Raw genomic sequence first — 25808 nt, forward strand, 5'->3', positions numbered from 1 at the left:
CCATGGCAGTCCAGGAATGTGCTTTGAAGCTCCTGGTCACTCAGCAACAAATTACCTGGCACCGCTCCATGTCCTGGACCAGTGAAAGGTCCAGGTCCTGCTCTGAGTCATTCCTTTTGGTTTTCATTTAGGTCAAGATCTTCCTCATGTAAATCCTTAAAATAGACCAAGAAGATTTAGTGTTTTTTGACTTTGCTGTATCAGTCCAGATCATCGGATGAGACGCTGGACCAACCCCACAAGTCTAGGCTCTGCTGCCACACTTACACTGCAGAACCTGAGCCTAGTTCTGCTCTGCACCGCCCAGAATTTCCTGGAGCCGGAAGGACCCTCACCCAATTGAAAGAATTTTGTGAGGCTGCCACCTCATCTTTGGGCAAGTCAACCCTTACTGGAGCGCCTTTGGACCCCATGGGTTTAGAAGGTGTCCCAGCTGGATTCCTGCTGGCGGGTTCGCTCCTTGCATCTGTTTGGGCCCTATGGAGCTGTTCCTGGATCCAGACCTGATCCTGTCACAAATCCACAACCTGATCCAGAGTCTTTTCCAGTGACACTGTTTCTGGCGCTGCTCACCCATTGTAATTCCCTACTCCAATATGAAGCCGGACCTCCATTGTTTGATGTCGACTAGACCAAGATCATCTGGGTAGGAGACAGTGCCTCCATTATTTGACAGGACCTGTGAGGAATATACTTGGGGCAGATCTGAGGTTCCATATGGATATCCTCTCTTCTTAAGGAGCCTTGGTATAAGGAACTGGCTGATGTCACTGTTCTTTACACTAGCCTTGTTTCTCTTACTAGTGTGGCAGTGGAGGAAGGGGCTTCTTATGCTGTGGTGGTGCAGAGGGCAGCTGTCGTCTTGGACCTTACGCTGCAGTTGTGGCTGTCATGACTAGTGTCTTGATAGAGGGGCTTGAACCTGTGGTACCCCCCACATAGTCTCTCCTCCTCTTCAATGAAGCCCTCACTGATGTCCTGCTCGAGGCCGAAGGCCAAGCCCTGCACAAGCGCTCCTATGCATAGGATGATCGTCCATTGCCCCGCTACTGGGGATCCAGCTTTCCTCACCCAGTATTCAACCCCTGAGAGCCCAGTCATGCAGGCCTCAACGGCCCAGGTTAACCTTGGTGCCTTCCCTACTTCACCTCTGGATAGGAAATCCAAAAGGCTTGACATCTTTGGTAAGGTGATTTTCTTTTCCACCAACCTGCAGCTCTTCAGTCCCTGAACACCGTGTTCCTCTTGGGATGGTGCATCCACAAAGTATGGGACTCGGTTGTGCAAGTGCTACCTCTAATCTTGGAGGAGGCCCGAGCCATTCTAATTCAAGCTATTGCTGATGGCAAGGATGCAGCAGAGTTCGCAATAAACTGCAGATTTAACAGAACAGACTCACTGGGAAGAGCAATTGCTTCATCAGCAGCGCTTTGTCACAAAGCTTAGCTGAGGTCAACTGGCTTCTTGGGGGATGTTCAGGCATCCCTTATGGACATGCCCTTCGATGGCACTTGCCTGTTTTGCTACCAGGCAAATTCAGAGCTTGAGCGCTTCAAGGATAGCAGGACCACTGCCCTGTCGATGAGATTTTCCATGGCCCCATGACAATCTCATTCTGCCTTCCATTTCTTTCATGCCTACGTTAGAGGCTACCAGTCGCATCCAGTTCCACCCAGATACCATGACCAGCACACTCCCCCAGTCCGTTTGTAGCTGTGGACGCTGCTCAGACAAGACTCATGGGACCCAAAGCCAGAGATCCACCCATTCCACCACCCTTCCTCTTGGCAGTCGTAGAATCCAAACCTCTTTAACATGCCCTCGCAACATCAGGAGAAACTGGTTAGCGGCAGGGTCCAGCACCACCTGCCACACTAGCATCCATAACTTCGGACAAGTGGGTGCTCCAAATTATTCTTTGGGGTTTCGCCCTTCCATTCACAGGAACTGTACCACCCATGCCATCAGCAGATGGAGGATCAACTGTCCCTCTTGTGTCAGGAAGAACTTAAACTTGTAGGGCGCATATTTCCATATAGTCATTCTGTTGGCCACCAGACTTTGTCTGCTGTTCATGGTGTACCACAAGCACTTTCATTTAGCTATGCTCCCCTTTGGCCTTACCAGCACCCCTTGGTGTTCACCAAAGTGATAGCAGTGGTCACAGCTCATCTGCCGAATTCAGGGGGTTCCAGTCTTCTTCTACCTCAACGACTGGCTGCTGAAGGTGAGCTCACCCCAGGTAGTCGTTACCCATGTCCAGAATACAGCGAGTGTCCTGCATTCTCTGGGGTGCACTATCAACGTGCTGCAGTCACACCTGGCCCCCTCTCAGGCACTCCTTTTCACTATAGCTATTCTGGACACAGTGCAATACCATGGCTATCCTGTGGAGCGGCGAGTCAAGTATATTAATACTATGATCCCAATTTTTCAGCCTCTACCCTGGATTTCTTTGAGACCGACTGAGGCTGCTGGGTCTTCTGGCCTCTTGCATCCTGCTGATAAAACATGCCCGCTGGCTATGTGGGCTCTGCAATGGGACCTGAAGTCCCAATGGGTGCAGCATCAGGGAAGTCTCTCTGTCCTGGTCTAAATAGTGGATATAACTGCAAAAGACTTGCAGTGGTGGCTAAAGAGTCACGATTTTGGTGACAGATTTGTCACTCCTCCATACGGGCTGCCATCACGGAGAAGCGGAAATCATAGAACACTGGTCTCCGGTAGAGTCTCAGCTTCTCATCAACATGTTGGATTTGAGAGCAATTTGCTTAGCATTGAAAGCCTTCCTCCTCTCTATCAATTAAAGGCTGGTTCAGGTGTTCACAGTCAACACCATCAGCATGTAGTATACTGCAAAAAGAAGGTGGGATGAGATTGTGGACCCTGTGTAAGAAGGCTCTGTGCTTCTGAACATGACTGGAACGTCAAGACATTTTCCTGGTCGTGCAACACCAGGCTGTGTCTCTGAACACCAGGTCAGACAAACTCAGCCATAGATTTCTGGCAGATAACTAATGGCATTTACAACTGGAGGTGGTACAAGGTCTTTTCCACGACTGGGGAGAACCTTATTTAGATCTATTCGCCTCCACCAAAAACACACATTGTTAGCACTTCCAATTGGATTTCCAAGGCAGCTGTCGGTCAGAGACACATTTTGTCTTGAGTGGGACTCAGGACTCCTGTACATGTTTGCACAGATGCTACTTCTTACCTGAGTTCTAAAGAAGATCAAGACAGACTGGGCCCAAGAAATGCTTGCGGCTTCAGATTGAGCAGGGAGAGTATGGTATCCTGAACTCCTGAGCATAAGCATCAGTCCTTTGATAAGGCAGCCCCTTAGGGAGAATCTCCTTCTCTTGTCTCAGCCACATGGCAGGGTTCTGCATCCGAACCTGCGCATGTTCCGCCTTCATGCATGGAGATTGAGCAACGGCTGTCTTTGATCTCCCTTTTGAAGTCCCTGACGTCATTTTCGTAGCTAGGCTTCCCGCCACAAAGACCGTATACGCCTGCCGTTGGGACATCTTTGTTGCTTGGTGCACTGAAAAACATGTTGACCCTCATTCTGCATCTTTTTTCTGAAATGTTGCTGTTGTTTTGTCTTTCACCTGGCAAGGCCTTGCTCTGGGCACAGTTAAGGGATATATTTCCACCATCTCTACCTTTTGGTGGTTGCCAGATCAACCCTCCCTGTTCAAGTCACTTATTGTGACATGGTTTCTGAAGGGTCTTCATATGTTTTCCCCCAAACCTTTTGTTATGCTCCAATCAGACCTTAATTTGGTTTTAACTTTTTTCAATGTGTTCATCATTTGAACCCAGACATAGCTGCCCCCTAAAACGTCTCACGATCAAGACAGTTTCTTGGTGGCCATCACATTGTTCAGGAAGGTTGATGAACTGCTGGTGCTTTCTAGTCACGCCCCATTCACCTGCTTCTTCCCAGACAAACCGATTCTCTGCACCCGTGCCACCTTACTGCTCACCTCAGCCAAAGCATCATGCTGCCTGCCTTCTTTGCTTCACCTCACCCCTCCAAGAAGGAGGAGAGACTCCTCCGCTTGGACCCAAAAAAGCATTGTCATTCTACATCGATCACATCAAACAACACAAGGTGAAAGATCATCTCTTTTTTGGGTTCACTGGAGCGACGAAGGGGAAAGCAGTGCAGAAACAGACCATCTCCAAATGGATTCTACTCTTCATTATGATTTGCTTTGTCCAAGAAGCAGCGCCCTGAAGGCTTGCAGGCTCATTCCACCAGAGCCAAAGCTGCGATCACAGCGTTAGCTCATGGAATCTCTGTCCTGGACATTTGTCAGGCTGTGATGTGGGCATCTTTGCACACGTACACCAAACACTACTGCCTTGAAAGTCAGGTCTGTTTTAATTGACACTTTGCCTGTTCGGTCCTCCAGTTCTTTTTGGTCTGAACCTGTTTGCAAAACCTGCTTCTGGAGAGGTATTGCTTTTGTATATTTTCTAATATAAGGAATCTGCTGCTTGAAATCTCTATCAGATGAGCAAGTTACTCACCTTCGCTAACGCCTTAGCTGGTAGAAACTCTGTGTAGTCGCAGATTCCTTACTGACCGTCCCATCCTCCCCTCTTATACAAACTAGTCTTCTTACCTAAAAAGGGCCCTGTAGGCTCTTTTTTTCTGCACACTGGTCAATTAGCTGTCTGGTGTGTCTCCATTCTTCTGGTGCGGAAAGAATCCCATAAATAAACAGATGTCAGCCTGCTGGAGTGGCAACTATATAGCCACCGTTCACTTAACATCTGGCACGCCCAATGCTGAGCAAATCTGCACCAATTACAGCACGCAGAGGTACTGCTCAAGATTTTCCGGACCCAGTCTGACCTGGGAAATATTATAAGGTAAGGAATCTGCAGCGGGATAGTCTTTTCCAGATAAGACGTTACCAAAGATAAATAAATTGTTCATTAACCCCTTCGCTGCTAGGCCTTTCCCCCCTCAGATGCCAGGCCTTTTTGTTGGCTATTTGGGGCAGTTGCGCTTAGGCCCTCATAACATTTTGTCCACATAAGCTACCCTCGCCAAATTTGCGTCCTTTTTTTCCAACATCCTAGGGATTCTAGAGGTACCCAGAGTTTGTGGGTTCCCCTGAAGGAGACCAACAAATTAGCCAAAATACAGCGAACATTTAGTTTTTAGTTTTTTTTTTAATGGGAATAAAGGGCTGCAGAAGAAGGCTTGTGGTTTTTTCCCTGAAAATGGCATCAAAAAAGGGTTTGCGGTTCTAAAATCACCAGCTTCCCAGCTTTCAGGAACAGGCAGACTTGAATTAGAAAAACACATTTTTCAACACAATTTTGGTATTTTACTGGGACATAGCCCATTTTTACTATTTTTGTGCTTTTAGCCTCCTTCCAGTTGGTGACAGAAATAGGTGTGAAAGCAATACTGGATCCCGGACAACTAAACATTTCTGAAAAGTAGACAAAATTTTGAATTCAGCAAGGGGTCAGTTGTGTAGATCCTACAAGGTTTTCCTACCGAAAATAACAGCTGAAATAAAAAAAAAAATATTGAGATTGAGGTAAAAAACAGCAATTTTTCTTCACTTTTTACTCTGTAACTTTTTCCAGCAATGTTACATTTTTCAAAGCAATATACCGTTACGTCTGCTGGACTATGCTAGTTACCCAGAGCCAATAAATGAGCTACACCTTGCAATGGGTTTTCATTCTATACCGGGTATACAGCAATTCATTTGCTAAAATATAAAGAGTGAAAAGTTATCAAGAAAACCTTTGTATTTCCAAAATGGGCACACGATAAGGTGTTGAGAAGCAGTGGTTATTTGCACATCTCTGAATTCTGGGGTGCCCATACTAGCATGGGAAATACAGGGCATTTCTCAAATAGATGTCTTTTTTACACACTGTCTTACATTTGGAAGGAAAAAATTTACAGAAAGACAAGGGGCAATAACACTTGTTTGGCTATTCCATGTTCCCCCAAGTCTCCGGATAGAAATGGTACCTCACTTGAGTGGGTAGGCCTAATGCTCGCGACAGGAAACGCAACATGGACACATCACATTTTTACATTGAAATCTGACATGTTTTTTGCAAAGTGCCTAGCTGTAGATTTTTGCCTCTAGCTCAGCCGACACCTAAGGAAACATACCAGACCTGTGCATTTTTGAAAACTAGACACATAGGGGAATCCAAGATGGGGCGATCACCAGGTTCTGTTACCCATAATCCATTGCAAACCTCAAAATGTGGCCAAAAAAACACTTTCCTCACATTTTGGTGACAGAAAGTTCTGGAATCTGAGAGGAATCACAAATTTCCTTCCACCCAGTGTTCCCCCCAAGTCTCTTGATAAAAATGGTACCTCACTTGTGTGGGTAGGCCTAGCGCACGCAACAGGAAATGCCCCAAAACACAATGTGGACACATCACATTTTCCCAAAGAAAATAGAGCTGTTTTTTGGAAAGTGCTTAGCTGTGGATTTTGGCCTCTTGCTCAGCCGGCACCTAGGGAAACCTACCAAACCTGTGCATTTTTGAAAACTAGATACTCAGGGGAATCCAGGATGGGGTGACTTGTGGGGCTCTCACGAGGTTCTGTTACCCAAAATTCTCTGCAAACCTCAACATTTGGCAAAAAACACTTTTTCCTCACATTTCGGTGACAGAAGGTTCTGCACTTTGAGAAGAGCCACAAATTTCCTTCCGCCCAGCGTTCCCCCAAGTCTCCCAATAAAAATGGTACCTCACTTGTGTGGGTAGGCCTGGTGCCTGCGAAAGGTATTGACCCAAAACACTATCTGGACACATCAAAATTATCTAACTACCTGTTTTTGCAGGGGGTGGGGGCACCTGTGTTTTTGTTACAGGGCTCAGCAGCCATCTAGGGAAACCTTCCAAACCCAGACATTTATGAAAACTAGACACCTGAGGGAGTCCAGGAAGGTGTGGCGTGCGTGGATCCCCCAGTGTTTTCTTACCCAGAATCCTCAGCAAACCACAAATTTAGCTAAAAAAAATCAAATTTTTCCCACATTTCTTTGTGGGATCACCGCACTGGGACAAATTTCCTACCACCCAATGTTCCCCTCAGTCTCCCGGTAAAAATGATTCCTCATTTGTGTTGGTGGGCCAAGTGCCTGTGACAGAGAAGAGCCAAAAACATGTTGAATTTGGGGGGGAACCAAATTGGGTCTAAAAGGGCAGTTTGGAAAAAAAACATTTCTAAGCTGACAAGTGGGGCAGAATTTTTATCGGTATAGATGAGACAGTGCTGGGTGGTAGGAATTTTTTGGATTCCTGCAGATTCCGGAAGGTTCCATCACAAAAATGTGTGATTTCCAGCAAAGTTAGAGGTTTGCAAGTCATTGTGGGTAAGAAAATGGTGTGGGGTTCATGTGAAGCACACCACCCTGGACTCACCCAGATGTTTAGTTTTCAGATGTGTCTAGGTCTTGTGGATTTTCTACATGGCAGAATCCCAAAGTCCAAAAAGTGCAGCCCTCACCATTGCAAGTAGGACGATTTTGAGAGTTAGCCAAGCTCTCATGGCCCAAATGTAAAACCAAAACTCAAAATAATCAAATGTCCTCTTTTTTGCAGTGGGATAAGATGTTTTAGTGTGCAGGGGGAGAGCTGAAAAACTGTTACCCCTTCATTTGGGGTGGGGGCATAACCATGCCCATACTGGTTGGTAGCACCATTGTTTTTATTTATTTTTTATTCTCTGGCATCTAGTAGACTTTCTGCCCCCAGGGTGTGGATCAGGAGTAATTGCCCCATCTGCCCACTGGTGGGCAGAACAACTTTGGCCCCATTTATTTTGGGTGGGGGTATGGCCATACCCCCACCCTCTTATTTTGAAAAAAAAATCTTCCCTGGTCTCTGGTGGGCTTTCTGCCCCCCCAGGGGGCCGATGGGCCTTTAAAAAATAGGCTGATCTGCCCCCAAGGGAGGCAGATATGGGCAACAGTAATGTGCCCCCCCCAAACAAAACACACACAAACCAAAAAAAGTCCCTGGTGATTAGGGGTTTCGCCCTCCCCCCCCCCACTCCCCCGGGTGGAGATCGTCCTAATTATAATAGGCTGATCTACCCCCAGGGTGGGGCAGAAAAGGCCTACAAATTATTTTGCCCCCCTGGGGAGCGGCTTTTGCCCAAGGGGCCGCTCCCCTTTGTATAAATATAAATACAAATAGAAATCCCTGGTGTCTAGTGGTTTCTGACACCCTTTGGGGGGGAGATTGGTCTAATAAAAATAGGCCGATCTGCCTAAAGGGTGGCAGAAATGGCTTAAAAGTAATTTTGCTTCCAGGGGAGCAACCCTTGCCTAAGGGGTTGCTCCCCACATATAAAAATATATATATAATATGCTGATCTGCCCCCAGGGGGGCAGAAATGGCTTAAAAATAAATCGCCCCCAGGGGTGTGGCCCTTGCCCAAGGGGCCGCTCCCGTTATTCAATTACAGAGGAAAAAAAAACTCCCTGGTGTCCAGTGGGCATTTCTGCTGCCTGATCGCAATGCGATCGGGCAGCAGAAATGCAGAGAGACATCAAAGAAAATGAAAGGCCTTTCCTTTCCTTTGATGCCTCTCTTGGCCCCTCCACGTGATTGGAGGAGAAATGCTTTTCCATATTGGAATCTGAGCTTCCACCGCAGAGTGGTAGGTCTCTGATGAGGTCAGTGCGCATTCACGCGCTGATGTTATCAGACACCACGGGAGTCGGGCGGAAGGGGAAGCAATTCCCCTTCCATCCCTGCCCTGGGGGAGGCGAGGCGAGGCTCATGGGGGGAGTGCTAGTGCTCCCCCCATGAGCCGGTCCAAGGACGTAACTGTGGCGCTGAGGTGCCAAGGACGTAACCATTACGTCCTTGGCTGCCAACGGGTTAAGCACCTGATCTCTGTCCTTACGTTCTATTCAGACCATTCCTCACCTGCAGATAGGTTACTCCATAGCTTGGAGAGTTTAGAATTATTACCTGGATGCGATTGAATCTGTCTGTCAATCCAAACAGGTGTTTATAATCTACAGCATAATCTGCACATCTGTGTGGTTAATTACTTGCACCGCTACTAGCCATCGAAAGACAAACAAGCCCCTTCCGGGTAGTTCTACTGCCCATTCTACTTGGAGAAGGGGAGCACAGCTACTGTTTCTCTCATGCAGAACGTGCCTATTCAAGTAATTTGTAAGGCTGCTACCTGGTGCTACTCTATTAAAATTGTTTAAGGATATCAGCGAGAATCCGATGGTGGAGAAGGAAAAGTTGGTTACCTGTAATCCTAGTTCTCTGTCACTGGTGTTCTGTCATAATCCATAGAACAACCCTGCCACCTCCTCAGTTTGGAAAGATGATGCCAGAAAGACAATGGTTATTTTAGACGTTGTCTTATGCCTTTCAAAACAAACTCCCTCACAGACCCTGCAGTGCATGAAGGCAACACTGCCTGGCACTGGAGTTCTTAAAAGCGTAGTGTCCTAATTTGGAACTGTGTGCGCATCGCCTATTAGTGGCTATGTTTTCCCTAGTTTGTGGTTTTTAAAAGAGGTTGTACAGTATGGTTTTCAGTCAAAAGTATAAAGTTTTAATTGAGCTAATTGGAACTACCTTTTAAAATCAAAAACAGTTGCTTACCCTTAAATTGTTTATAGGGAGTGTTCCTGGGATTTTGAACTATGCTGAGCTATTCAAATTGTTTATGGATTCAGAGGAAATACACATGACAGAGAACCAGTGTTGCGTGTAAGCAGGCTTTGATTTTCATTTCTTTCTGAATTAAGCCCATATCCTCACTTGTGAACGGTTGAACAGTGCCCCAATGGAATATTATTACTTAGCCAGACTGAAAATACAAAGCAGTTGCTTTATGGTTGTTTCCCTAACCTTTTTATTTCTGCTTTAGGTGCACAGGATGACCTCCGGAAGGTAACTAAGGTGGCATATTCCATGGTGAAGCAGTACGGGATGGTGCCAAGCATTGGGCATGTATCCTATCCAGACTCTGAGACGGTTTCAGGGATTGGACGACGTCCCTTCAGCCAGGGGCTGCAGGATCTAATGGACCATGTAGGTAGTAGCAACCTGTGTCTGTTTAATGCTAATGTCTGACAGGATGTGTCGTTTAGGTTATGGAGCTTATTGAACCTTTTTCTTTCAGTTATTTGTCTTCACCATTTCAAACATGGATAGTGGGAGGCTGGAGGTTTCATCACTAATTCAGTGTGTATTTTGGCAAATCCAGATATAATGCTAATAATACATGTGAATAGTAGCTCCTATTTCTACTAGTTGAAATCTCTTTGCTGCCTCCATCAAATACGTAAGGAGGGATGAATTAGGCATATTTGTGGAGAATAAGGTTTGTTGATCTTTGATGAAATGAGCATATTCATATTTGTGTGGTGCCTGTACTTTATAGCACTTTGAATCACCCATCTGACCTGCATACTTTCAGGTATGGGATGTGCATGTGATTGACTGTTATTGTAAATCATGACAGTATCACTGCCACTGCATTATTCTAATATTCCACAAAACCTGTCCTCTGCAACAGTGGGCATTTTCTGTTGCTGATCCTCTAGTACTAGATCTGTTTTTTTTAAGATCGAACTCTGGTTGTCAAACACTTTGTTACTGTTAAACACACAGATACAGTGAGCTTCAAAGGCGGAAAACTGTCTCACCAAATATGATTGGCTGTTTGATGTATCATTTTGCCTCCTGTGTTTCCATTGTAATAAGGGACTATTTTACTACTCAAAAACACAATGCATCCTCTCACTTTCTGTCACATTCAATCCTCCATGATACCCATCGATTCTAAACACAAACACTGCTGCATATGAAACAAAGGGATTTTTAATTTGGTCACTATTCAGGACAGATTTGCCCATAATTGATTTTCTTATTTAGCCATGGCAGCAGCCTAGAATCTTTCAAGATACCAGTTTTTTCTTTTTAAGAAATCTAAAGAAAAATGTATGATTCTTTAGCATTGAGTCTTCCACAGGTTTCACATGCTTCCCCGGCAGCAGGCTGGGAACCCGCGACATCTTAATGGTAACACAGCAGTGTTATCTACTGCTTCCCTTAACATTAAACATCACCATAGAACATATGTACCCTAACCACCTCACAGCGTGCTCCAAGCTCTGGCCAGTAAGGTGTAGGGACAGTGCCCATTAACCCTTCCCTGCAACTGCCGAATTTTCAACTGCTTTGTGTGAGGAATTCATTGAACTCTGCTCCTACATTTGATTTTTTTTTCAAGAAAATGAACACCAATTTAGCATTTTTGAACGGGTATGCATTGAGGTACCGATTTTGAAGTAGTACTACAATATTTCAAAGGGTACAGCATTAATTCTTATCATAACTTTGCTCAGAGTCTGGTTATTACATTTTCAAGTAGTATAGAAACATTGTACAAATAAATGGGGTTAATTTCTATGACAGCACATAACTAAATTGTCCACGCTTACAGGGTTCAGTATGAAAGTTTAAGGGTTGGTGACTAGTATAATCATAAGGGTGGTGTAGGTCAACCCAGTAGCGCTGCACCAAATCCCATGAACCACCAGTTCATACTTATGTGCCTATTTGTCACTATCAACCCAGCGATTCTGTGTGAGGGAATGTGGTAAGTTCCTGTGGTGGGTGTTTTAAGAACTGGGGCATTGGCAGAAGGGCACAGTCCAGTATGAGTACAGCGATTGACTCAAGGTGTGAGAACAGAGTTAAGCTGGCTGTCACAGTTGCTGCCTCCAGTATACTGTCAGGGATGCGGGTGAAATGTCAACTAACCAACCGTAAAACTAGAGGGGTCGGAGGGAGGTAGTCTGCTCTGTCTAATGCCACAGGGGGGGGGTCATATCAGTAAACCTAAGCATAGCTGGGGCTTGGGTACTCGCATGGGTCCAAACCCTAGGGACCCTCTGAGGGCTCCTGAGACTCTAATATCGCAGTGAGGGCAGAGGGGAACATATGTAGGGGTATGTTACTCCTAATAGTTTAGTCAGATAGTTGCAGAGTACGGAACTTAGGAGGCTGGCAGTGAAGATGTTCTAGCCGTGAGAAGTAATCCAAGAGGGGCTGCCAAAGACAGTGGACCGACTTACCAGTTAGGGCAAGTTTGTGCGAGAGATGTTCCTTTGCTTGCCAAAGCCTGGTGAACCCGGCCACAATGGGAGGGGGGGAAGAGGATTTCCAAACCAAAGTGATCAACTGTTTGGCAGCGCCTGCCATGTGACGGATAAGATACCAGTCAGTGTGTGTAAGAGCGTCAAGGGTGGTGGGATGTAAGCTTAGGATGACCATGTGAAAATATGCTGGGATTGGAAAGCCTAAGGTGCTTTTAATGTGGCTCAACACTTCCTTCCCAAAAAGAGTAAGTTGAGATCATGACCACCAAATATTTATTAAGGTGCTCTCAGAAGCACCTTAGCGCCAGCAGGTCAAGGAGGCTGCGGGGAACATAGCATGGAGACGAACTGGGGTATAGTACCATTGGAGCATGAGCTTATTGGCGGATTCCAGATGTAGAATGCTACAGTGAGTTTTGGGGATCTCCCTCCACAGGGTGTCTGTTGGAAATGGCCTCTCTGCAGGGTCACCACCAAACTTTTTGCATTCCTCCTTTTCTTTTTCTGACCTCATTTTTGCTGGCTTTAGGACTCTGCACACTTTACCACTGTAAATCAGTGCCAAGGTGCATATGCTCCCTCCCTAAAACATGGTAACATTGGCTCATACCCAATTGGCATATTTAATTGACTTGTAAGTCCCTAGTAAAATGCACTACATGTGCCCAGGGCCTGTAAATCAATAACTTTGTCCTGCACGCCCAGGATTTCCAGGCAACGTCCCTGGGCGTTAAAAGAACCCGCATCGCAGTGAGGATCCAAGACTGCACACCAGTAAACGCCGCAAAGCCCTTGCAGCGTGGGAAGAATCTACGCATCGCTTATGTGCGTCAGGAAATCCGATGATCACCTTCCTTTTCCCAGGCATCTCCTCCTCTGCGGTCTTCATGTGTGTAATTTTGATGCATAACAGGTACTTTGTGCACACAAGATATTTGTTGATTTCTAAGGACTTTTCTTATCATTGAAAAAGTGATATGTCAACTTGTGCTTATCAAATCATGATCGTTTTGACCTTAATTTACTCAGATAAATATCTTATATTTATCTACACCTGTGTGGTGTATTTTTGTGGTGTTTTCACTGTGTTATTGCATGATTCATTGCACAAATAATTTACACATTGCCTTCTAAGTTAAACCTGACTGCTCAGTGCCAAGCTACTAGAGAGTGGGCACAGGATAATTTGGATTGTGTGTGACTTACCCTGACTAGGACTGCAGTCCCTACTTGAACAAGGGTGTATACCTCTGCCAACTAAAGACCCCATTTCTAACAGCGTCCCATTGTTTCTGTGTCCACTTCGGCCTCTAACTTTATCAGGTATGAGTGTATCTGCATTAAGCTGGGTTGCTGAAGGATACTGTAGATCTTGGAAATCAGCCTCTTGGTGCCCGCATAGTTCTGTACCAATGTCTCAAAGGGCGTGAGTGAACGGGTCACCTCTAGCACATTGGAGGGGTGGAATGCCCAGTGTTGGAGTTGAAAGTATTGGTACCTAAGTTTCTCAGGTATGGTAAATTCAGATTTGCATTGTTCAAATGGCTTAGAGGGCCCTGGAATAAGTCTTGCAATATCCTACACTCTCTCCTTCCCCACCCCAGGAGAGAGCCCGGGAGCAGTCCTGGGGTAAATTCTGCATTGCGCAGGAGCGGTATTTGTTGAGGTGAATGAGGTGAGACCAAAGGCGGTCACAGTCCTGTCTCTGATGCCGAGCACCGTCCTGGTGGTTGTTTCCAGGTATGTACTGTGAGGCCGGTGGGGTTTGGCTAGTCATGCTACGTCCGAAAGAGGTCTCCAAGCCACAGCCCGATCCTTGTGCAGCCAATGTGTTTCACTCTCCCTGACCACTCACTCAGAAATAAACCGTAGGTGGCCCGCCCTATAGTAATGGAGCAGATTAGGGCATGCAAGACCACCTCAACCTTTGGGGAGCATAAGTATGCTGCTAGATTTGTGAGGTTGTTTCCCCTTCCAGATAAAAGATCATATATCCTTCTGTAGGCAATTGATGTTCTCAGCAGGGATAGGAGTCGGAAGAGCTTGAAACAAAGAGTATACTGGGCACTATATTCATTTTTATTACATTAATTTGCCCTATCCAGGAGATATAAAGGGGTTTCCACCTACGAAGATCTTCTAGGATGGACTTGCGATAGTGAGGCCAATTAGCCTGCGTCCAAGTACGTAAGGAGTTGGCGATGTTGAGCCCCAGGTAACGGATGGACTGCATGGTCCATTGGAATGTGGCTAGGCTCTGCAAGTCGTAGAGATTTTGTGCTGGTATAGTGAGGTTGAGAGCTTGCGGTTTTGACATACTGATTTTGTACCGAGAGACTAATTCAAATTCACAAAGCCCCCGGGTGAGCATGGGTAGGGTCATCTCGGGGTGGTGAAGGTCAGTAGTAAGTCATCTGCATATAGGAGGACCTTATGATCCCTTCCTCCGAAGGGAATGCCAGAGATATCGGAAGCCATAATTTTACTAATCATGTTAGGTTCCAGGCCTGTTTTGACTAGGACAGCGTGGAGGAAGGTCAACCTGAGCCTGTTGAGCACCTTCTCCGCATCAAGTGACAGGAGAAGGGCAGGAATATTAGGCATGTGGACCTTCTCTATAAGAAGTGCCAGGTGTCGAGTATTGTAAGACCTTTGGCGTTGATGTATGAAGCTGACCTGGTCAGGATCTATCAGGCTTGGAAGAAAAGCTGCCAATCGGTTGGCTAGCATTTTAGTACAGATATTTTGGCGCCTGAATTTAAAAGTGCTATTGGTCTTTAGGAAGAGCATAAGGTGGAGTCCTTGCCAGGCTTTTGGAGTAAGGATATCGTTGACGTGGGTGTGAGGGCAGGCTGATGGGTGAAGGTGTTGAACAAGGTGAGCAAGTGGTCCTTCAGGAAAGGGGAGAAAAGCTTATAAAAGGTAATTGGAAGGCCCACTGGCAGTCACCAAAATGCCTTTTTAAGTTCAGATATGGTGAAGGACGATTCTAAGTACCGAGCATGTTGGGTGTTCAGGGGTGTCCATGGACAATCTCTCAAGTATGCCCTGATAGCCTTTGGGTCTTCCCCCCTCCAAATGAGTATAGGGCACAATAGTAGTCGTGGAAGGTCTGCAGCTTGTCCGCTTCCTTGGTGGTGTATCAAGTGTATGGTGTGCAGATTTTAGCTATGTGGGATCAGGCAGTTTTGTGTCATAAACAACTGGCCAAGAGGGAGACAACTTTGTCACCCCCATCGTAATATTGTTGCTTGAGTGCCAAAAGGGACTGTTCTGCTTTGTTGATCCTGTGGGTGCGTAGCTGTCCCCTAAGTAGTACCAACTGTTGCTAGGTGCACAGGGAGGGTGTTTGTTTGTAAAGGCTCCCTAGGTTTTGGATGTCATCTGTAAACTTGGCCTCTGAGAGGCGGGCTTCATGGGTGTGCGCTATAGCAATGGAAGTACTGACCCTGGAAATTATAGCCTTAAAGCCATCCCAAAGCATCTGTGGGTAGGGGGGTGGAAGGTAAAGGGATGAGTTAGAAATGTTCCCTGATACGCTCAGTGATAGTGGTTCTGTCTATCGGGTCTCGTAAGATGTGAGGTGGAAGGCGCCAATGGGGCTGTGTCCCTTTCTCCTACGTGTGAGGGACAGATCAGTGCAATGTGGGCATGATCTGTGCTTGAGATGTTGGATATCTGCGCTGATTCTAGCTGAGGTAAAAAGGAATGTGTGATGAAAACAGAGTCGATGCTGGAATGTGTACGATGGACATAAGAGTAGAACAAATAATCCTGGGCATCAGGATGTAAATAGCGCCAGGCATCGACTAGGCCTGCATCTGTGATTTCTTTCTTCAGTTGCACCGCCATAGTTCCCAACACTTAAACTGATGTGGAACTTCTATCCAGAGAAGCTTCCCTGACTGAAATAAAATAGCCTCCCTCAAGTATTTCACCCTGCTCAAAGGTGAGCTGTGTTTTAAGGGTTCTATGAATAAAAGTGCCCTATGATTGATTGATTGAATGGGGGCGTATAAGTTAAAGAGATTTAAGGGTGGTGCACTCTTTTTGTATTATGGCCAGCAGGAAGCGTCCTTGGGGTGCCTAATCATCTGGGTTAGTGTGGAGATAAAGACCCATTTGAGCAGCATACCAACTCCCGCTGTTTTAGTGTCATTGTGTGCCCAATATCGTGAGGGGTATCTTGGATGAGACATAAGGTGGCAGTCCTTCCTGAGGAGGTATGTTTCCTGGGAGAAGATTGTCGGGTTTAGGTTGTAAAACAAAAGCGCTATATCTGTTTCCTCTTATTGGGGGATTGAGTCCCTTCACGCTTAGGGAGAGGAGTCGCATTTTGTGAAGGGTTCCTTTGGGAAACTGGCCCCTTGTTTGTAGTACCCCTCCACTTTTTGTCTGATACCTGATGGTAGCTTGACTCTGTGTGTACTGGGATCCTGCTAACCAGGTCCCATCACCTGGGTTCTTTCCCTAAAAGTGTACCATTGTTCCACAATTGGCATAACACTGGCCCACAGCCAAGTCCCTTGTAACTTGTACCAGTGGTAACAAGGGCCCTGGGACCAGGAAGGATGTGCCATCCTAAGGGACCAGTCATCAAACACATGCATAGTGCCAATGCAGCTTGTGTGTGCTGGTTGGGAGAGAAAGATAAAGTCGACATTGCATCCCCCTCAGGATGCCATGCACACAAACCACTGCCTTTGGCATAGGTAAGTCACCCCTCTAGCAGGCCTTACAGTCCTAAGGCAGGTTTCACTATACCACAGGTCAGGGCATAGCTGCATGAGCACTTTGCCCCTACAGTGTCTAAGTCCATTCTTAGATATTGTTAGTGTAGTGTGCCCATAATAAGTATATGGGCTGGGAGTTTGTCATCACGAACTCCAAAACTCGATGATGGCTACACTGAAGTCTGGGAAGTTTGGTATCAAACTTCTCAGCACAATAAACCCACACTGATGCCGGTGTTGGATTTATTTTAAAATGCACATGGAGGGCATCTCTATGCCCCCTGCATTTTACCCAATCCTTTAGTGCAGGACTGACCAATCTGTGCCAGTCTGCCACTAAGAGACATGTTTCTGACCCCATGGGGTGACAGCTTTTGTGGTCTCTGAGGCCAGAAACAAAGCCTGCAGTGGGTGGTGGTGCTTCAGCCCCCACACCCCCTTGCAGGAACTATACACTTGACAGTGAGCTTCAAAGGCTCATGCCTCCTGTTATAGAGCCCCCAGGACACTTCAGCTAGTGGAGATGCCTGCCCCCCGGACAAAGCCCCACCTTTGGTAGCAAGTTCAGCAGGAAACTTTGGAAAAACAAGGGTGCGTGGCTACTTCAGCTGGGACCACCCCTAAGATGTCCAGAGCTGAACTGACCCTCTCCTCGCAAAATCCTCCATCTTGGTTTGGAGGACAGGGACCAATAGAGTTAGGTCTGTGTCCACCTCCCCCAAAGGAGTGGACACCATAAGGGTGTAGTCACTCTCAGGGACAGTAGCCATTGGCTACTGCCTTCTGACCTGTGTAATGCCCCTAAATCCAGGATTTAAGCGCCTCCCTGAACCCAGCTCACCAGATTCCTGGCGACCTCAGAGGGAAGAAAGAAGGACTGCTAATCTGACCCCCAGCAGAGAAGACTGAAGACGCAAACTGACTTGGCCCCAGCCCTACCATCCTGTCTCCAGCTTACAAAGCCCTGCTAAAAGAAGGTGACCTATCCTGCAGGACCAGCAACCTCTGAAAATCCTCAAGAGGACTGCATGCACCCCAGATGACCAAGAACTGCAGTGGACAATAGCCCTGTCCAGAAATAAACACCAACAAAGGACTCCAAAACCGCCCCGGATCTGCGAGTCCTGCCCACTCTGCACCCGACGCCCACTGCCCATGACCAGGTGGCCCAACCGACTAGAGCTGGTCTCCCGGCGATTCTGAGCAAGTGCCCACCCTCTGTTTGAACCCTCCTGTCCAGCACAACAATGCCTGCAGCCTAAATCCAGAGGACCCCTCTGACCGCGACAGAGCCAGACTAAGATTCCCATTGCCAAAAGGTACCCCTGCACCCGCAGCCCCCTGACTTGGGGAATCCAACCTTCGGTGCAGCAGCATCCAGCAGGTGGCCCTTCTCCTTGTCCAGCCTATGGTTTCCCGGAACCGACCCCTGGGACCCAGCGTGCAGCATCTTTGTGACCCCTGGGGCCCCCCCTATAGGAAAGCATTGGGAGCCTGATACTGTGTTTGCACTCTGCACCCGGCCGCCCCTGCACCTCTGAGGGTGTTTGTTTGGTGCTGACCTGTGGCCCCTCCGGTGCTCCTCTAAACGCCCCAGGTCTGCCCTCTGAAGACGCGGGTACTTACTTGCAAGCAGGCCTGATTCCGAGTTTCCTCAATCTCCATAGGAGCCCATGTTAAATCGACCTCAACTTTGACCTATGCACCGACCGGCCCTGTGTTGCTGGTGGTGGGTGTTTGGAGTTAACTTGAACCCCAGCCTGTGGACATCCTAACCCCTGGAGACTGGAACTGTAAGACTTGTAATTACCTACAAACTGTGCTAACATTTCTTCCCCCTTAGAACTGTTTCTGAAAATTGCAGTTTCAGCTTTTAAAACAGATTATTGCTATTTACTTGGAAACTATTTAAATTACCAAATTGAAACAAAGTGGTATTGATACACATTTTGGATTCTTACTTGCAAATGTACTTAACTGCAACTTGAATCTTGTGGTTCTAGAAATAAAGTAACAAAATATATTTGTTGCTGCATAAAAACAATTGACATGGAATTAGTCATTGAGTGTGTGCTTCATTTATTGCCTGTGTGTGTACAACAAATGCTTTGCACTACCCTCTGATAAGCCTAACTGCTCGACCACACTACCACAAAAGGGAGCATTAGTATTATCTACTTTAGCCTCTGTTAAACCTCTGGGGAACCCCTAGAATCTGTGCACACAATATCTAATTTTGATGTAGTATATACAGAGCCATCTTCTTACAGTTCCCATATCAAAGTCATGCAGGGTGTAGGAAGACAGGATAGGGTCCAACTAACAATTAACGGACCAAGTGGGCCCAACATAATGGGGATCTCCCTCCTAGGACTAGAGAGGAAAAACCTCAGTGTCCGCCAGGGGGTACCTCAATGGGAGCGATGCTCTGTGAAGGAAATAGAAAGGGGGGCAAATAAGGCAGTTGTGGGATCATAAGCCTCTATTAGTAACGTGATACAGTAGTTCAGTCCAAGTCACCACTGTAGATGGTGTGAGGAGGTTCCGATCAGTTCTTGGTGGCTGGCTCCGAGACCACAGGACCTGCTAAAAAGAAAAAGAGAGAAGAAAGAGCACATTGGATATACAGTAGCCCATTGCAGTACTCAAGGTAGCATGTGCCCTGCCTAGGTAGACGACCATGACAGCAGCTAATCCTCTGAGACGTCCCTTTGAGCTGCTTCCTTTTTCATGTTCGGTAAGGGAGAGATTATATCTTTGGCCTCGCATAGTGGTCTCGCTTTCGATTGGCGGTCCCTATTCTGTCGCCCAACAGGTGTTTTAAGATGGGCGCCATTGCTTCAATGTCACTGGGGTATGTGGTAGAGTTTTATTTTCTGAGGGGTCACCTGGGAGGCCCAGTATGCTTCGAGCTTCAGATATAGAATGGACATGCTGTTGCTTGCCATTAAGTTGGAAAATCAGTTCGAAAGGGTTGGGACCATTGATCCTGTATTGACAGTTCCCTGGGTTTGTCTGTTACCAGTTTAAAGTCTCTTTATTTCCTCAGGGTTACTAGTGAGAGGTCTTGGAAAATGTGCACAGTATGGCCTCTAGACACTAAGGCCCTCATTCCAACCCTGGTGGTCTATGACCGCCAGGGCGGAGGGCAGCGGAAGCACCGCCAACAGGCTGGCGGTGCTTCCCGGGCTATTCTGACCGCGGCGGTAAAGCCGCGGTCAGAAAAGGGGAACCAGCGGTTTCCCGCCGGTTTACCCCTGGCCCAGGGAATCCTCCAAGCAGCGCCGCCATGGGGATTCCGACACCCTTCCCGCCAGCCTGTTTCTGGCGGTTTTCACCGCCAGAACCAGGCTGGCGGGAACGGGTGTCGTGGGGCCCCCTAACAGGGCCCCACAAAGATTTTCACTGTTTGCTTAGCAGACAGTGAAAATCGCGACGAGTGCCACTGCACCCGTCGCACCCCTGCAACTCCGCCGGCTCCATTTGGAGCCGGCTTCCTCGTTGCAGGGGCTTTCCCGCTGGGCCGGCGGGCGGCCTTTTGGCAGTCGCCCGCCGGCCCAGCAGGAAAGCCAGAATGGCCTCCGCGGTCTTTTGCCGCCCGCCGGATTCTGAATTAGCCCCTAAATCTGCTTTACTCAGACCTGCCCTCAAAATGGTCTCCTTTTCTTGAAAGAAATGTACCCTGGTGTGGATATCGGGGGCTGCATCGGATCTGGCAGTCCTCTAGGAGACCTGATGGGCACGGTCCTGGATTAGTTGCTCCTCCCTGGATTGCGCAAAGCAAGTCTCTGGTGAAAGTCAGGAAGTCGTCTCCCTCTGCGCCTCATGAGATACCGCGATGCAGAGTTTATTTCTACAACTGTGGTTTTTTTAGATCTTCTTGCTTGCCCTGTAGTTCATATTGTTGTTCTTCCAGGGCTAACACTCGTTGCATGAGCATTTCTTGATCCTACATGTAGGAGTCCAGTGAGCACTCAAGATCATCGGCCCACATGCCCATTTCAGACACATCTCTCCAAAAGACGTGCAGGCATGTTTTAAAGCCGTCTTAAGGAGTCAATCTGTCATTAAGAAATTGTGCCATGTGGGTGATTAATGGGGGGTCGGATGATTCCAGGTGAGGGGAGGAGGAGGGCCCTTTGTTTGACATGGTAGGTGAGGGAGCTTTGGCCCACAGGGAAGCAACTGAGCTGTCCTTAGAGGATTTGCCTCTAGGCATCATGCCATTGTGACTGACGATCAGGCCTCGTGAGTGCGGCATGACCGGTGATAAGTAGAAACAGCCAGTCTCTCCAATAGCAGTAGGTGAAGGTTGGGAAGAGAGGTCCAAGGGCCACCATCCCCCAACAATTGTGCGCAGCAAGCCGTTCCTATGGCCACCAAGAGGGCCCCTGACCACGACGCAGAGCTGGAGTGGGTCAGGCCCTAGGATTACCCCACAGCAACAAACAGGAGCGCAGACTTCACAGGGGTCACTAAGCCAGGCCCAGGCCGATGCCATCTCTACCCAGTATTACGATGCGACAGGTGATGTTCCCCTTGTGCCAGCCGAAGACGCAGAGCAGGCTGAGATTAATCCACTAGGGTCTCCAGCCAACGAGGACTCCCCTAAGTAGCCAAAGCACTAGGCCCCAAATTGCGAACCGCACTGTGTCCCAAACCAACGGTAAATACTGCATGCAAAGGATGAGCAGGGAGGTTCCTGAGTAGGTACGTATGACACTGGGGCCATGCAGGAGATAAATGTCTCTATATTGCTCAACAAAGTGCTCTGATATTGTTGTGTGCACTCACCAGATGACGTGGAGGGTGAAGGCCTCAGCCGGCAGAGTGACTCGCTCCTGGGCTCCTGTGGATTATGTTGGGAATGTTGTGTAAAGCAGGACGGCGCTGTGTAGGAAGGGCGCAAGAGTATGTGGCCTTCTCTGGTGACCCCACCCGATGCGCGAGTTGATGTAAATAACCACAACTCAGAACCGATGCACCGGCTCAGAAGAAATGCTGGGAGGACACCGTCTTCACAACGGGCCCTCCGGCAATGCCGGGGTGCTTTCCTGGTAAACATCTCTCTAATTCTAGCTGGGTTTAGCGCCGGTTAGGCCGATTTCGGGAGTCGCCGTGCCTAGCGGGGCCTGATGGGGATTGTGGAAACTGCATTTGAGGTGGCAGAGTGTGGGCGAAGATGGGGCCACGATGTAGGTGGATGAGTGCTTTTAGGCCCACCGTAGCTCGGAGCCGGAGCAAGCAGCGTCTTACATGTTGCGCTTTGCCACACCCTTTCCTAGCATATTTAAGAAGTATCTGAGGAGAAAATACATGCTTAAAAAAATGTCTTTCATAAAGAACAAGAAAAATGTATGGCACAGACAGGCATATATTATGTGTAACCTGCCTCCATCCAGGACAAATGGAATGTTAAACTGGTCTCCCTTTCTTTGGGGGAAAAAAGAATGAAAGTAATTAGCGTTTTCTGTTTTGAGATTTATCTCACTAAAGTATGCAAAGAAGTGATGGATGTAATGCTTGAAATAATCTCAGCCAGTGGCAATCTTTCTGGGACATATTCCATTCCGTTATTTTTCGCCCACCATGCCACCTCAGTTTGGACCCAACCATATAGGCACAGTCTAGCCTGAGCTGCCTGGCCAGAACCTCCATGAACTGGAGTACAAGTAACATAGGACTGGTTTTGCTCTAGTGAGGGCTCATCAGCTAGGTATAGCTTGGTTCCAGTGACAGTGTATTTGGGACCTATGTCTAGGCAATACCATCCCTTTTAAGGCCGCACACTAAAGTATACAAAAAAGGAGAAACTAAATGACAAAACAATGCACTCACAATAGTCACCATTACTTTTATTGACACAAGATGTGAAACCATAACCATAATTGTACCCTTCAAGCATGTAAAGAATGTACACATTTAAGTGCTAGTTTATATAGGCATTACTAAAGTTAGATCGAACTGGTCTGTTGGGTAATTGGGTATTGTTAGCAGGTAACTAGCAAATGTCGGTAGGAGTTATCTATAATGTAATGAATTCTGAATCCCTGGAGGATAACTATATTCTACTTTGGACAAATGCAATGCCTGGTGAAATTTAATGAATAAAGTTGTTAAAAATAAATATACCTTTTTTGCCACCTGAGCTAATTTTACAAGATCCAGTCATCATCAGAGATTAGGGAGCGGAGACAGCCGTGAGGAACAAGAACAGGTGGAAGATTTCTTTATTTCAGATGAAAATGATGACGATGATAATAAGGAGGCCTCTAGTCGGGTCAGCTGCACATCCGATACCTCATCCACGCTGTGAGGAGACTATGCAACCAAAAGGGTGAGGTGCGGTTTATACTTGATATATGCAATCCCAAAGGAAAATCTACAGCTTTGAAGCACCACAACCAGTTCAAAACACATCATTACAATGGTTTAGGTACCAGAAGATTTCCTTACATCAGTGCAACAAATGATACATACCTTAGCCAAATACCTTATACCTGGAGAGCTATGTATCAGCATGCAGAACCACAATGATGGATTAAGTCAAGTGGGATTGTAAATGCACAAGTGAAGTTACGTGCACCAGAAGCAACATTAGTTGCTACATAACAACAAAGTTCAGCAGGGGAGGAAATGCTTTAAAAAAGTACTGCTGTTCTCTCCAACATTTGAGGAATTTGCTGCTCACAGCAAGGATGCCAAGGACTTTGATGATTCCTATATCTTTGTAACTGATAATGATAACAATTACGATGGTTGCCCACACCAGAATGAACCTCAAAAGACTGCTTGGGAGTCAGATAGGAAGATTGTATAGTAGAAGATAGCAGTGTGGCGCCAGAACCAGATGATTTACCTGCAAATGACAATAAGCTATACCAAGCTGTCAGAGCAGGCTCAATAAGCTCAGCCTGCCTCAAGTAGTTGAAAAAAGTAAAGAAGATCTGCTTTTGTCATTCCCATTCGTGATTACATCAGTAAATATTTCTCACCTGGAAAAGAAATACAAGGTGCTAGACACAACACCGCCATGTCTGATTAATCTCAGTCAGTCAGTGTTACAGCATCTCAGAGATGACAAAGAAACCCCACAGCTCTCTGTTCAGCTCCTCCAAACTTGGAGGACCAGGAAGTGAACACAATGGCAATTGGGTAAATGCACTAGAAGCAACCTGGAGGCAACCAATACTAGGGATGGATCCAATCCAGAAATTAGAACCAGGTACGACAGTAAGCTTTGTAACAATGTAGCACCTATGTACAAGAAGCACTGGCAAAGCTATTAGCTTTGGCAGTCAGGTGGGGGAAGGGGGATTAGGGGTAGGTAGGGTGGATAATGGGATGGTTAAAAAATAAAGTGCAAGAAGTGGACAATGCTGGCTCATTCATAGCACTTTTCTTCCCTTCTGTCAGCTGGGAGAATAAACAGAGACTTGAAATCAAACAGGGTTGGGGCGTGTAAGAGGGGAGAAGAACCAGCGGCTGATTTTTGTTGGTGTTGTTATTATTCAACATGGGCAATAGGTGCAGTTTGGATTGGTGCTTGGGTAACAACACGAGCTATGGAAGGACGGAGAGTGGGTGGGGAGATGGTAAAAAAGCAATATGATGCTGCTAGCACAGTCTGCATCTTAACACTTTTGTTATGGTGGATGAAGGGGCCAACACGACAATGGGAGGAAGGAGCAACACAGAAAAGAGGTGGAAGGGAACACTCATATACGGACAACGAGAGGCGGGGGAACCAAACAGACAGGGGATAAATTATTTTTGTCTGTATAAAAAGTGAAACAGGCTTAAAATATGCTTTACGAATAGATGCTGTAAATGGAGTAATAATTTTTAACATTAAGGGAGGGGGGCACTCAAAGCCACATGCAAACGAAGTGGATAAGGGAACTGGCACATAGGAGAAAAGAGCACGGGCAGTAAAATCAAAGAGCAGATGGAAAGACAAACCGGGATGAAACAGAGGAGAAGGGACCAGCAGACTATGAATAAGAAAGAATTGGAGTGGAAGTAATGATTGGGACCGACCGGGGAAGTGCTTTGGTTGGACAGTGAAAGCAAAAACTCGATTAGGAGATGGTGGGAAGCAAAGAGACCCACTCTTTAGAGTGCATAAACAACAAAAGAAAAATAGCCTCCAAAAATGCGAGCAGTTGAAGTGCACAAATACTTGGGCTATGCTCCTGGGGAGGGCCACTCACAACAAGAGGAATTGGCGACCTCAGTGCAAACCAGTGGAAAGCAAGCAATTAAGAATGACAGTAAAGCCAATCAGTGGTAAGTAATGTGGGGCCTCCAAGCCCACTGATATTAAACAAACTGTCTCAAAGGGACAGTGTAAACAAGACTTAAAAAACTACCATTAGAATACAAGTTTCAAGCTTTCAACATCTTAAAGAAGGGAGAAGCAGCTTTCACTTACCAATTCAGCTTACGCCTCCGCAATTATAGGATTTCGGTAAATTGGCAATGTAACCTCTAATTCACGTTATGAATGGCTATTTTTTTACCATAGTTCTGACAAAACTCTTAAATATGCTTCTTGTTGAAACTAACATCTATGGCAGCTTTTCTCAAATTGTGGATAGCGACACACTGCTGGGTCCCCAACCAATTTCTCATATTTATTTATTTTCAGAGCTTTATATAGCGCAAACGTGACCCTACAGGATGTCAGAACACTGAACGTATAGCATAGAAGTCTAATATACAAGAGATGTAATGTAAACATGATCCTTCAGGGTGGCCGGGCAACGTTCAAGTAGCATAAAAGTCAGACAAACAAGAGAAAAAGTAGGAAAAATGCAGGTAGAAAGCAACAAATAAATACAGGTGCAATATCCAAGGATGGCCTGGAAGATCCATGATCTCGAAGAGTCCACCAGAAAAAGATGAGTGATTGAAG

General features: G+C 46.7%; 1 protein-coding gene across 1 annotated transcript in view; it reads left to right on the plus strand.

Moving 5' to 3' along the window:
* The window catches only part of SPG7 (SPG7 matrix AAA peptidase subunit, paraplegin), a 462707-nt gene that overhangs the window by 413654 nt on the left and 23245 nt on the right, over nucleotides 1–25808 (plus strand). Inside the window, exon 15 of the mRNA XM_069216631.1 lies at nucleotides 9920–10083. Coding sequence (XP_069072732.1) covers nucleotides 9920–10083 — 164 coding nt within the window. The remainder of the gene's footprint in view (nucleotides 1–9919; nucleotides 10084–25808) is intronic.

Source organism: Pleurodeles waltl, chromosome 12 (assembly GCF_031143425.1).
Source record: "Pleurodeles waltl isolate 20211129_DDA chromosome 12, aPleWal1.hap1.20221129, whole genome shotgun sequence".
NCBI lineage: Eukaryota > Metazoa > Chordata > Amphibia > Caudata > Salamandridae > Pleurodeles > Pleurodeles waltl.